The sequence below is a fragment of the Nymphaea colorata genome, chromosome 4, assembly GCF_008831285.2.
Source record: "Nymphaea colorata isolate Beijing-Zhang1983 chromosome 4, ASM883128v2, whole genome shotgun sequence".
Taxonomy (NCBI): domain Eukaryota; kingdom Viridiplantae; phylum Streptophyta; class Magnoliopsida; order Nymphaeales; family Nymphaeaceae; genus Nymphaea; species Nymphaea colorata.
The window spans coordinates 20,684,931-20,699,862 of record NC_045141.1 but is presented as its reverse complement, the minus strand read 5'-3'; the positions used below and the strand labels follow the sequence as shown (position 1 = coordinate 20,699,862).

Genomic DNA, 14,932 nt, shown 5'->3' with positions numbered 1-14,932 from the left:
CGGAGGCCTAAACTCCAGCAGGGTTTGATTCGGCAAATCAAACTCCTTCTTCCTCCCATCTGATGGATCTCGTGAAAGAAAGAGCCTTCCAGTGGCAGAGCCTCATGGTGGCTGTCTACACTAACCTCTGAAAGTTAATTTAATATCATGTCAATATTTTGATATATTTGATTGTTATATATTTGCATTACGGCATCATATGTGTTGATTTTAAATTTGGAGTAATCCAGCGGTTCAAAAACGGCCACATGGCATGAGAATTGAGATGGGCGGCAGCTTGGCTCGTGTCTCTGCTCCATTTGATCGTCGGCGACTCAGTACCGTAAAACTCGCCGTCCGACGGAAAACCAAACATGAGGGTCGGTTCAACTTCTTCCCGTTACGGTTTTTTATTTCCTATCCTGTGATATATGTTTGATTTTTATCTAATTCACAAACTATTCATTTTTAATGTTTTATTAAGCAGATCCCGAGATCACGTTCTGCAAGTTCTTTACAAGCGGTCGGTGGTTTTATCCCCTTTGCTAAGTATTAAATAAATTTTTATTTTAATCAGACTGCTCCATTAGAGGTACTTGGTGCGGACCGAGATGTGAACTCAACCCAGGTCCGTTTCTTGAACGGGCTTGCTTTTCCGGATCCGAATTCTAATCTTGCTTTTGATGATCCAAATCTGGAAACGTTCCGATCGTCCCATTTGCAGGTGAGTGCAGATCGGACTCGATTGAACTCCGGGACCAGTCGGCTCGGACTCGAAAAGCCCCGCTTCCTCACCGGCTTTTGTGGTCATCCATAGCTGTAGCAGCAGTAGCGGCAACAACGGTAGTAGCAGGAAGGGAAGGCGCGTCCGAGAGTGGGGGAAATGCCGCCCTCCCCTTCGTCGCTGCTGGTTGGCCGACGCTTCTGCTGCGCATCGGGATTAGGTCCGAGGGGGAAGAAGGGCTTGGATGACAATGTCTTCAGCAAGAAGCGACTGGTCTTCCTTGGTTCGCCTCAGGCTAGTTCTTTATCTTTCCTACTCCATTTTTACTTCTTTCTTTCCCATCTCCTTGCTTCTTACTCGCCCTTTCATATGCCAGGTGGTGGCTGTGAATGTTCTTGGTAAGATTATGGATGCCTCACAAGCCGCGGATTCCATCTTTGAGGTGGGATTTTCTTGAGTATCCACTCTTCTTTTCTTGCTCATCTGAGACTTTTCATCCGAACAACGTGCTGTCGTTTACTCGATTAAAAACTCGATCGCCAAACGACGTAAGGAAGAAGTCGTTTGGATGTGGTGACTGTTTGTCGAGTAGCGACAGGCATTAATGTTGCTTCCTTCTTCTTTCGCCCTACCACGATGAGAAGATGCTTTATCTAGAGATTTTTAGATTGGCTATTGAGTTCCTTCATATAAGGCCTGATAGTGTATGCTGAAGCCTGAAGGTGAGCATGCTGGGACGACCTACTTTTGAAATGTTAAGCTTATAGTTATCTGTCTAATGAAAACGCAGATTTGAGAAGACTTAAAAGAACGATAGAGTTTTGCAACACGAACGGGTTACAGCGCCAAAGTGACTTGGTTCCAGATACAACTGTCTTCAGGCATCTGTTATGTGTACATAATACATATGGAAAATACATAAAAATAAACGCATGGATTCACATGAGGAAATAATCCGATGTGAATCCATGTGTACATAATCCGCTGCAACTCGTGTTGTTGTCCTTTTCCTTCCTTCATATTATTTATTATTATTTTTTAAAGTCTGCAATACAAGAACTTCTTTTTTCGTTTAATCAAGCAGCACTAATCATGATTTTCAAATTTTGAACGACATTTTGATTGTCATTGAGACTTGCTTTGGCCTAAAACTTTAACTCATTACTGTACTCATCCTTTGCTTTTGTTTTTCATCTCAAATTACCAAACCCGTTGCTTGTGGAAGCTTAGCCTTGTTATCCATTTTGTAGTATTCTGCCCTCAGAAAAATAGGAATTCTTCCTGAAAAGTAGAAGACAGACTAATCTAATGATTAAGAAGCCCAATCAAGGCTAGATAAAATCATCAAGATCATAAGAGAAGCATAAATGCCTACCTGAAGCAGTCCAAGGGGTCTGCTAATTGCGTTAATATAAAATTAAAATGCTTGGATACCATTGATGCAGGTTAACTCAGTCTATAATGACTTGGTTTTGCTATTTGAGAAAGTGAAAGAAAATCACTAATCAAAATTTTAGACGCTTGAAGCAATTTAAAATGTTAAGACCAGAGGAAATACCAGAGATCCTTGGAATGTTAATTCTCAACATGGTGTCAGTATCCAGGTTGCAGGTCTCTTGATTTAAACAAAAGAGAGCATTGATGTGTAATAATCAAACAGGCAGTATAGTCTTAGGGCAGAGAACATTCATATACCATCAAATGTTGCCAAGGTAGAAGGGGAGAAAAGCTAGGGTGGTTGTTGATGTAACCTTATGCTTAACCAGATTCCTTTTGTACTCCTTTCACTGGATAGTGCATGTTGCCTTTAAAGTCATCTTTTGTTGTTGAAGAGGATATGCACTCTTTTACCACTCAAATATCAATCATCACATGTCAATATGGTCATTGTTCATCCATCATTTCATTTCAATATCATAATATTTGAACCAACTTCCAAGTTAGCTGCACTTTTTTGTTAGTTCACCCAATTGTTGTTATTACATTTTGCATGGATTTCCTGTAAACTTCCAAATGCTGGTACGGTGGTACCAGAGGGTGTTATGTTGCTAGCGTGATGGAAGTAATTGATAATTCCTTTTAGTTGGTAGCAATTGTCACTCAACCACCTTCTGCTAGGCTTAGAGGGAGAAGGCAACTTCCATCCCCTGTTGCAGAACATGCTCTGGACAGTGGCTTTCCTCATCATCTTATTTTTACACCTGAGAAAGCTGGGGAGGTAAACTTTTGTTATCTGCTTCTTACACTTAAAATGTTAATTTGAGAATGTTTGTTGTTGGCTTATTATTAAATTTGACTTAACATAAATTTTATTTTAATACTCTTTTTCGATTATTAGCTTATTGGATTTGTCTAATAAGTAATAACATTGTATTGTCTTCTTAAACATTTGTTCTTGTATACCAGGAGTTCTGCATAGAATGTTTTGCTTTTCCATACCATATATACACGTTATGATGAACATATTTGGGGTTTCTGTTGTAGATATCCTGTTTAGAAGGCACATTTCTCATTGTTACTTTTTATGCATTTCAGGCAATGTTAGTCACGATAATAAGAGTAATGGTATAACTAAATAAGAGATTTAGTAATTATAATGCTAATGAATGAGAAGTAACTTCTCACTATCCTTGTTGCTTTCCCCCTCTTGTGCTACATAATATGGTATTTGGACTAAGGAATCATATAACGAGAGGTTGCAGCTTGAATTGGAGAGCAGAGGAAACATTATTTATCATTCTTGAAGCTGCGATAAGAAGGGAGAACTGGATTGGCTTTAATTAGTTGACATTCATTAGAGTGTGAATATTGAGAATTTTTGGAAATAAGTCTCATAGTTTGGACCACTGTTGGATCAGCTAGAACAACATTATATGGTTAGTATAGGAATTTTGGCCAGACCGGAGAATAAAAATATGGGTAAAGTTTTCAGCAACGGCTTCAATTTTAATCCTTTGTTGTTTTTTCTGGTAGGAGGAATTGAAGAAATCAAATTAGCGAAGAAATTTACATCTTGTGAACTTATGTTATTTTCATCCAGTGCTGACTGCTATTGGCAAGAGCTTGTATTACTGTTTGAGTTGGAAATTGGTTTGGCTGTTGGTTTTAATGCGGTCAATGCTATTCACAATTTTTATTAACTGCTGTTGTCATTGAGACAACACTCCTTTGAGGGTCAACTTTGGACATTGTGATGAAAGGGATGTAAATCAGTCCCAATCTTGAGAATGCAAATGCTTCAAGAGATACACTCTTGAAGATCCCAACACCTTCAATAGGTAATGCACAACCAAACCTCAAACTTGAGGAGAAGATATCAAATATACTAATCTCAAGAGAAGAGAACACAAGAGAGGCCTAAAAGCCTTAACAAAACAAGGGACAACAGTCCCTTATTTATAGTACAATGAAAGGGAGAGAAGAAGGAGGAGTTGGCTGTTGGGCCAGCTCCAACGGCTAGAAATCTAGCCGTTGGAAGCTCTCCCAACAGCTAGTTCCCCTTTACAAAATAAGAAAAGGTAAAAAAAGAAAAAGAAAAGAAATAAAAAAAAGTACATAAAAAGGAAGAAGAAACAAATAAAATACAATACATAAACACCTATGCATACATAGATATTCATATATACAAATCATACATGAAACTAGATGTATGACAGTATATATGAAATATACATATGTATACTTACATAATGTCTAATCTTTAAATTCTAACAAGGGAGGTTACCCCTGTTACATCTAATGATAACAACTATGCTTGAAAATAATGATTCCTACTTGGTTTGGCAGAGTAAGAATTTGCAATCAATCTTACTAAACTTTGAATGGCTAAGGATGCATGGTGCATCCATGAACAAGGGTAAGCTTAGATACATTAAACGGGGAAAATGTCAATCCATGCAGGTGCTTAGAGCATTTATGCAAGAAAATAGTTTTACAGAATTTGTATGCCGAGATTCAACAAGTTTGTATATGGCAGAGTAAAAAGGCAAGAGATCAATCATGTCTTTGATTTTCATATCCAAATAGAAAGAAATGTCAATTGTTCATATGGAAGATCAGCTAAGCAGCAATTTCTATGCCTTTGGTTGAATTATAGCATGCCCTTAGGGCATTCACATGATAGCTTTCTGGAAAAGAGGATAGCCTTCTGCTACAAATGACATCTTCTATGATGCTAACATTTTCTCCAGCTGTCTTGATCCAGCAAACGACTTAAATATTTTATGGTACCTTCAGTGTGGACAAGGAACATCAAAATGAGGATCTTTCCTACTTTTTGGCTGGAACGAAGTTTACCAGACCTTTAGATTGGGTCTAAATGGTTCACAAATTTCTGTTAACATGAACTGCACCTTTCATAGACTTGTACTAAAGTCTAAAACAATCTGCCACCCTTTGCTTTCTCAATTAAATGTGCAGCTTTTGCTTTTAGCTACTTTATCTTGTTCTCTTACTAAATTTGTTTGTATTGATGTTAACATCACTACATCATTTCAATTGAGCATTTTGTGAAATTGTTTAAGCACAATCCACAAGCTATCTTTTTCCCTGTATGATACTTGCTTTGGTATTTTCTCCTTGGCCTGTTTGTTTCAAGAAAAAAAATTAAGGCTTCTTAATTCCTGAATCTTTTTTGTAGTTTTATGCAGGAAAATTTTTTAGCTGATTTAAGGGCCCTAAGACCGGATGTTTGCATTACAGCAGCTTATGGAAATATTTTGCCTAGAAGGTTCCTTGAGATACCACAGTGTGGTTAGTTGATAACCTGAATTGAGCTTGTTGTTGATAGTAATTTGTTCTTTTGTTCTGGTCTTACCACATGAACCATGTTATTTTGAATCACCATGGTGGAGTGGGTGATATACTTGTAGTTTCCCATGAAAAGGGCATCTAAAATTTTTACAGGTTATGTTCCAAGTGGTTTAGATTTTTTGGGCATGCTTGGAATATATGCCTTTCTAGGCTGATATTTTCCAGTTTATTATTTTATGTAATGAATTTGACCATCATAGGTTTAATAAGATTTGGTTCCTGATACCAAAAAAGTGGACTTTTGTATATTTGGTATCTGATGTGAGTCAGTGATGCACAAATTTGTAAATAATCTGTGGATGACTTCTTGTGCTTCTGAAATTAAAGTATTCAGCATTTTTTCAGTTGCTTAGTAATTTTCCTGTGCCTTTTATTCAAAATATTTGCAGGAGACATGACCAGTTCGTAAGGTTGATTGCACGACATTTGAAAATGCATGCAGAAAATTATTAGTTAATAGAATAGGGGTACCATACTAAGCACTACTGTAATGTCTCAAACAGTGACTTTGCCTTTGGAAAACCTGTCTGCTTACAGCGAGGAGCCAGCATATAAACCATCCTCCTACATCCTCTGTTATTGATTGTAGCATCTTAATGGTTGTCAGAACAAAAAATATAGTAAAAACTTGGGTTGTTTTGCAAAAGGTCCTGCCTAATGGAGTAGGCTGTGAAATTGCCCCTGCCTTTCGAAGTTTGTAGTTCAGTCCTTACTTTTGCATTGTTGATGCAGATTGATCTTTTATGTGTGATTTTAACAGTCCTTTCAACAATATGACAACTTAAGCATCATATTGATTATTGAAAAGAACCTCTGATTTTTTAAAAATCTTGTCCAGAATTTTGCTTGTGGAATGATTAGTTCCATAAATTTCGTAGGCACTCTTAACATTCATCCCAGTTTGTTGCCGTTATATCGTGGAGCTGCTCCTGTTCAAAGGGCTTTACAGGTATTAGGCTATTAGCTACAAGTACAAGCTCAGATTCAATTAGTTTTGTTCTTCATTTGGCTTATATTTGGATGCCAATCATATTACATGTTTCTTAAACTTTGGCAACAGGATGGTGTTAAGGAAACTGGTGTTTCACTTGCATATACAGTTCGAGCTTTGGATGCTGGACCGGTTATTGCAAAAGAGAAGTTAGAAGTTGATGACCATATTAAAGTACATCCTTGCAACTGAACAAGGAACCTTCAGAATTTTATTTTAAAATATTCATGTCATCTTCGTATGTATTCATGCCACAAGATGTAGATTATTGTCCATATGTGGTGTTTGCTTTTCTATTGCAGTGGCTGGAAAAACTAACTCTAATTAGTTATACTGTATTGGGACATGTGTACTCTCAGGTAGATTGGTGATGGATGCAAGAGTATATTTGTCAGGTTAAGTAGATGAAATTTAGTACTACTAATGAGAGAAAACTTAAGATTAAGTAAGATATTATGAACAAATACAGAGATACAGATAAAAAGAAAGTTTGAGGAAAAGGTAACACACATGAAAAGTCCCAAGAATTGGGGAAGAAATAAGAAAAATTTGTTGAATAAGGGAACAAGATGAAACAAGAGGACAACAGTGACACCTTCCCTTAACAGAGAGCTGCCGTAATACAATATCTGAAAATGCTTGCATAAAGTAATGACCTCGCAACCAACAAAAAGGCCTCTTCTTCGAATGAACTAGACTTGTGTGAACCTGATTAATCTGGAAGATGATGCATAAGAGCTGAGAATGCATCCATATTTAATATGACCCAAACCAATGTGGCACAAGTAGTTCTTGGATCCTCATGCATGAAATGGCTGAGATAAGTAAACCGGTTAGCTAATAAAAGATTTCATGGAACTCAAACCTGTAACAATGGTGATGACATGCTGTGAGAAGAAAGTTAGCAACTAACTGCCTCAAGAAATTACCTGATTCTTCTAAACGAAACTGTGGCATTACAATAACAAGTTTTTTTTTTTTTTTTTTTTTTTTTTTTTTTTTTTTTTCACACTTCAGGCAAAGAAATTCTTAATGTAGTCAAATAAATGTATAAAGTTATAAACCTTTACCTGTACTCCATAGTGGGGCATTGCCAGATGTTACTTCTAGCATTATCGATTAAGGGGAAGTTTGTCCAAATGCATATTTTGGATAGTTATCAGTCTATTCTATGATCATGGTCCTTAAAAATTCACGGGTGAAAAACGTAAATTTTAACCTTTGACATGCATTAAGTTCTGTATTATTTCTCTTTTAAATTTTTATATATTTTCTAATGCATTTCTGCTGTTTGTTAGTTGCATGAATTATTAAGCCATGTCAATCTTCCCATGTAGGCACCCGAGTTGCTTTCCATACTGTTTGATCGAGGTATTGGTTTATCTATGTTGCAGTTTTTTATTTCTAGCAAGAATACACAGTCCTCTTGTTATTAGTTTGCATTCTTGTTGTTTTGTACTGACGTTGTATATTTCCAATGCTAAAAGTAAGCATTTGGGCAATTCAATTGAATGATAGTTGGTTGTCCAAAGGAGCTTCAAGGAATTGCTGATTTTCTTGATAGTGTGAGTACATTTTACCGTTATCTTTAGAAGCTCAACTAGATGAGGTGTATCCATTCATTAGGTACTGTCATTTAGGAGTAATGCAACTTCCACAAGGGCAGGTCTTTTCTGTGGTCTGATATTCTTTGGGCAGTTTCGTATGTTGTGAACAATTAAGGAGATAGAAATAAAAAAGAAAGTTTGAGGAAAAGGCAATAGGCATGAAAAAGACAAAGGATCAGGGAAAAAGGAAAAAATTGTTGAATAAGGAAAAAGGGATGAAAATAAAAGTTCATATATATACTATATCATATTTTGATACTAACAATTTAAGAACTTTTCTTAAAACGGATCTTATCATGCTTCAAAGATTCATGAAGTTCATGACTCCTTTTTGTTAAAAGAACTTTGGAAGACCATGAAAACTCAAAGAACAAATAGTTGAGAAGAACAGTTTTTGTCTGTTGACCACCACTGTGAAAATGGACTTCGTGCTTTAATCATTGATACAGGGTAACCAAAAAAGAAAAAAATAAAATCTGAAAGAAATTGAAGAGAGAGAGAAAGGGAGAGATGAAATTTTTGGTTACTGAGTATGTCGTTAAAAATTCACTTAGGCTTGTGCCTAGGCCCTTAGGTTCGTGGCTTGACCTAGCTCTTCCTAGCAAGCTACCATATGAAAGCACCTAGTTACTTGAAAGCCTAGGTTTTTTTCTTTAGTAGCCTATTTTTTTTCTTCTTTTTAGTCTGTTTTTTTTTGCTTTTGCCATCTGAGGCAGATTTTTTTTTCTTGTGCTACTTGAAGTAGTTTTTCCTTTATATATATTACATATTATTATGTCTGTATATATGCATGGCGTGTACATATGTATGTATACATATATGCAGTTATGTACTCATATCTAGAACTGCTGCTATAGTTTATTTTACTACTAAACTTTAAATATTTAGTGTGTTGTTTTAAGTTTTTTACTGCTCTGAATCAGTGTCACAAATGACATGACAAATGACATTCTCAGGTTCTTATTAGTAAGATTTTTCTCAGGTATTAGTTCAAAATATTGTTTTACTTGAGAAGATCTTGATCAACTGAAAACTTTTAAAATGTATAAAATGTTAATAACTTAATAGAGAAAACCATGAAATTACAATATTTCTACTATTTTTTTTATAGAATTATGAAGTTGTGAAATCACAAATAAGGTTGTAGATGCCCCAACATTTTTCTCCTTGTTTTTTTTGTTTCATATGTTTTTTGTCATTTTTTTTCACAATACTTTGAGAATAGTCAAATATTATTGTTATTTGTAACAGTGCTTCACGCACACACACAATAAATATATACTGATTTTCCTAATACTTTTATTAGTATTGTATCAAAAGACAATTATAAACATGGAAGTTGTGATTATGTTAGGGATTTATATTTATTTTTCTTTTTCTCTCTTTTTAAATTAGGTTAGTAATGTTAGGCTTTAGTTTAGGCCTTTAGGGTTTCGAAAGTACATGTGGTGAGAGAAGAGAGCTGAAATGATGTAGCCTGCATGGCTATGTCACCTGAGTGAGGGGTGTGGCAAATCCCAAAAAAATTTCAGTGTAGATCCGCATATATATATATATATATATAACACACACACACACACTATGGATAATACTTTTTAAGATCTAATCAATAAATATAATCATAAAAATAAGTGACAATGTTATAAGCTATAGGTATAACTAACCAATAAATATAATCATAAGAATATGTCAAATACTCAAAATGCAGCCATGCATCATCTTATCCTTTTCCAATCTACCTAGTTTCCTTCATGTGCAGAGAGTGTATTGCATGGCTGCTAAATAATTCTTGCAGCAAGCAATGAGAGATTGATAATTGTAAAACAAAAACTAAACCCAGCATTCAGTAAAATTAAAAAGTAAAACTGCAAAACAAAAAAGTTATGTGGAATTAACTAATAACTGACATATAACTAAGAACAACATTCCTCAACAGAAAAAACGTGGCTCATACAGAACAGAAATACTGAAATTGATTAACAAATAACATCATAACAACTTAACAAAATAAAGAAGCAAACGAAGATAAAATAACTTAACGACAAACAAATAACAACAATGAAAAAGTGACTCAGAACAACATGCATAAATTGGGGCAAATCAGTAGGAAACAGGCCAACACATAAAAAAAGAACGAAATAAACATGATATTAAACATGAAAACATTTGTAAGAAACCCCAAAAAAGAAAAATGAAAGATTTGTAAAACACAAACCCAGTTACCCAAAGACGAAATCACTGATTTAGGTTGCCGTCACTAATTAATGCTCACTGCCATGCCCGCCGGTCTTCTTTGAATGCCTGAGGTCGCTTTGAATGAAGGACGGTTCACCGCTGGGAAAATCTGCTGCTCGCCAGAGGTAGGACACTTGGTAGTCAAAGACATAGGAGGGAGGTGCTCACTGCCCACACGTGAAAGGGTTAAAGCCTAAGTGTGAGCCTTTCAAAACTTCAAACTTTAGTGAAAAAAGAGGACAGATTGTCCTCTACGCATGCTGACCGCACCGACTCGTCATTGACAGGAGTCAGGTGCATGTCAGAAAATGGACAAAGCCGTGCGGCTGACCGCATTGGACTCTGCTGGAGCTGCGTCGGAGGCGAATCCGATGTGAATCTGCACCCACACCCACATGCTTTGCGTCGACGCACGGGGGGGTGCCTAACACACATGCTCAAGTGACTTAGCCGCATGGCAATGAAAGTGGTTGGGCAGCATCAGGTCTTATTGATCGGCTTCATTAGATCCACCAACTATGTCTATCACACAATCTGCAACTGGTGTATATAATTTTTTAGTGGATCTGTGTTTGTCTGGAACTGGTATCTGTTTCATGTTAAGCCCTCACTGGTGGTGGGTTAGATCAATGAATGAGGATTTATAATGCAATCTCTATGTATTGAACTCTAGGTTTCCTACTCACCTTTGTTCTAATCATCATTAAATAAAGAAATTTCTAAGTTAGCAAACCGAAAGAGTTGCATGTTTGATAATAGAAATGTATTGGTCTGTCATTGGTTTGGTGCAAGTATAGGGGATTAGTGAATAAAAGGTTGGTGGCTTTTGAAAATTGCACAATTCAGGCTGTAGTCCACCTTTATTTTTTTATGTTAAAGTTTATATCTATATCTAAACCCTAGGTTTATACAAGAGCTTTGGTTATTTCTTGTTCTGGGGATGGTTCTTTTTGTTATAATATGGACAAGCGTAAATACTGGAATGGTAGTGCTAGTCTCCATATAGTTGGGAGCAGTCTTGGTGATGATAGTCATGTGATTAATACGATCACATGGAGTTTAATTTGTTATCCTGGAACCACGGAGCTGACCTCACATGTACTTGCAAATTGACCAGATAGCTTCAATGATGTAATACCATGATTTCTGGGCTTCTATTTTATTTTCCTCTCTTTTGAATTCTATTTTTTCAGCTTGAGTTTTAGGCCAATGGTGTTATATATTGCAGGATCTAATTTATTATTAGGTAAATTGCCTTCTATATTGGATGGTTCAGCAATGGAGAAAGCTGAAAAGCAAGATGACACACTGGCCACTCTAGCACCTAAGGTATCATGAACATATGGGTGATCTGAAGCTACCTTTGCTCATAGTGGAGTTCAATTGCTTTGTTTCCAAGAGAACCTTTGCTGTTTTATGATGCATAAATATTGCAGAAATGTGTGCGTTCTTACATTCGCAGCTAGGATTCTATGTGCATATATTGTGGGAACCATCATTGGCAGCGGTTCCAGCCTTTATATCAACCTTTATCCATGTCTTGTCTTTGAACCTTGGGGATATGAACCTTGGCACGTTATATGAATATAGTTGATTAGTTTAGGTTAGACTTGCTTTCGTTACGTGTTGCCTGCTGATATTTTGGTCATTTGTCTAGTACAGACCCACTTGATTGAGGATAGTGTTCTTCACACAAATCTGTAACAAAATACTCTCCATTGCAGGAAATACCTAAGACTTGTTCAGCTGTTATAGTTACTGGAAATGAGTATCATTCATGAAGGATATCGCTAGAAACTTCATGTAGTGATGTTCTCATCTTTCACCATGCTATCTATGGATTCTCCTGACTTTGCTTAGTGTGCGTACATGTAGTCTAGAGTGGCATGTGGACACACACAAACACAATATGTGCATTCTCTCTCTGACCTGTCACACGTGTACTCTTGTTTGTGCTCTTCATCTTGTCAACAATTTATTTGGATATGTTCCTCTAGTTTGTGGAAGGAACACGGTAGCATTTGGCTGCTAAAGATTAAAAAAGGTTCAAAAGACCTTCAGTTATTGGAGCCTACAGTGCAAAATGCCCCTCATGTTAATGTCATGATTTTTGAAGCTTGTTAATGCGGCAGCCTTGTGCATTTACAATTGGCATATGAACAATGTTAATATCTAAAAATAGCTGTCAAAAATAAGATTTACCAAGTTCCGCATTGGCATTGAACTGCTCTCTCTCTCTCTCTATTTCTCCATACATTCAGCTTTTGTAGCTCACTGTATCTATATATATATATTATTATAAAGTTGTGCATAAGAAAAGATCAGAGTGTGATGGATAATGAAAGTGATAATTTTTGGGCTGGTGTTATCTTGGAACGGTAAAATATCTTTCCATGATTTCAGCAATTATTATGCTTTTACACCTGCTAGTGACATTCTTGACTCACTTCCATCTTGAAGCTGCAAGGATGGGTTTTTGATTATTTGTTGCTTCATCACTCACTTTTTATCGGTTATTACATGCTGTTTGATTCAAATTAAGCAGGTGAGGTCAGAGGAATCATGGATGAACTTTGATCAAGAAGCACTGGTCTTGCATAACAAGGTAGTGTCTTGAACCAATGTTGTAAAAGGTGTAGGGTAACGCGTATCGGTCCGGCCGACCTGTACGCCGTATCGTAACGTATCGCAAACGTCGCGTAGCGTATCGTAAAATTAATTTTTAATTTAAAAATATTAAAATAAAAAAAATAGAGAAAAATCATAAAAAATCCGAAAAAATAAAAAATCAGAAATCAAGAAATATGTATTCAAATATAAAAAAGATCATTATACATAAGGAACATTCATGTGTATCAACTATCAACAACACATTCAAAAATGAGAAATCAGAGATTCAAAGTAACGTAATAAGCATCCATCACAATTTTAAACTTTGAAAATTTTATAGAATCTTAGGACTTAGATTGTTAGGACTTAGATTACATCACAATTTCATAAGTTCAAAACATATAGTTATCATATTTCATGATTCAACTGTAATATCTCCCAAATCTATGAATCCTCAGTTATTTTTGATGAAAATGGGCAAAATCTCTCCCTCCCACATCTCTTGGAGTCTTTAAACACAAGAATAGAGAGAGGGAGGAGCGTTTAAACTTTCAAATATAACAAATTTTGTGTTTTTTCCCGTATCGTATGATACGGGCGATACGCTTATGATACATGAGCGTATCGTGTATCGTAAGCGTACCGTATAGGTTTTCTAAACCTATACGGTACGTATCTTACAATACGCATGCGTATCGTACAATACAAATAACATTGTCTTGAACTCTAGTTCTATATACTTCGTGTACTTCAGAATTGACTATTATTGCAGGTGCGTGCATTTGCAGGCTGGCCAGGTACCCGAGCCAAAATTCAAGTGGTTGATAACAATAAAAAGATCAACACTATAGAGCTCAAGATCATTACCACAAGAGTTGGTATTCCCCACAATAATGACAGTAACTGCAAGCATGATGAGATGTGCATATTTTTTGATGGAGAAGCCTTGGTGGTCCCATGTGCAAATAGTTCCTTGTTGCAGGTAACCTTGCACTTTTTTTTTGGGTTTATGACATCTTTTGCCATTGATATCAGATGAAACTCTCCTATGTGGGCCAGGTTTTAGAGCTACAACTTCCTGGAAAGAAGGCTGTAACCGCAAAAGCGTTTTGGAATGGTTTACGGGGTCAGCAACTGTTGAAGTCTCGGTAGCGGAATTGCCATTATCTCTCTTGTGGCCATTCAACGCGTTTAATTCATTAGAATTCTTTCTCATGAAAGTTGGATCCTTTTTGTTCATGTAACAGGAAATGATGATTTTATGTACTCATAATCCTATAAGTGATAAGGTTTTTGTTGTATTTGCAAGTTTGATTTTTAATGGAATGATCAACTGGTGCGATATCCTTAAGAACATGCCCAGTACTCTCCTGTTCAGCCATGCCCTGTAATTTCAGTGTCTAATTTGAGGAATTACGACCACGAATTTAAGGTGCTAGATAAGACATCGGTTTTGTTTTATTCCCAAGGTCCGTGGGCAAAATATGAGCAAAAGAACGTCTGAGAATTGAAACCCGGTCTGTTAAGCAAGCAATTCGATCGGTTAAGACCTACATGACTTGATCTTTGCAGACCCATTAGTGGACTTAGTCTGAAAGCACGATAAATGTTCGAGCTATTTCTATCCTTCACGGTAACGTGGACTATGAAAGCCTTGCTCGCCCAAAGCCATTGATTGGTGCAAGCCCGAAGGTGGCAAGTTTCTATGCTGGGATTTAAAATGAGTATTGAAAGTTTTGAAAGAAGAATATTGACCAACTTAGTTTTTGCTTCTAACGCAAGTAAAGTTCTTCCAGGATATAATATCAGGTTGCAATCTAAAGCCCATGCAGGGTCGTCCGCATGAGGTTTATACTTTGACCACTCTTTCTTAAGTCCTACCTCACTGAGCTAGCCCTCTTGGAACTTGGTCTGCTCTTTTGAAACCTTACATGATTTTATTGCACAATCTTAACCTCCTTTTTTTTTATTTTG

At 36.4% G+C, this 14,932-nt stretch overlaps 1 protein-coding gene across 1 annotated transcript; it reads left to right on the top strand.

The window, feature by feature from the left end:
• The first annotated feature begins 703 nt into the window (after positions 1-703).
• Positions 704-14,302, top strand: LOC116252926 (uncharacterized). The gene is made up of 11 exons (XM_031627550.2): positions 704-997; positions 1,080-1,145; positions 2,787-2,921; positions 5,353-5,455; positions 6,394-6,464; positions 6,576-6,680; positions 7,844-7,877; positions 11,577-11,677; positions 12,894-12,953; positions 13,731-13,940; positions 14,018-14,302. The coding sequence occupies exons 1-11, from the start codon at positions 863-865 to the stop codon at positions 14,108-14,110; spliced, it is 1,113 nt and encodes a 370-aa protein (XP_031483410.1). The 5' UTR covers positions 704-862; the 3' UTR covers positions 14,111-14,302.
• The last annotated feature ends 630 nt before the right edge of the window (positions 14,303-14,932 follow it).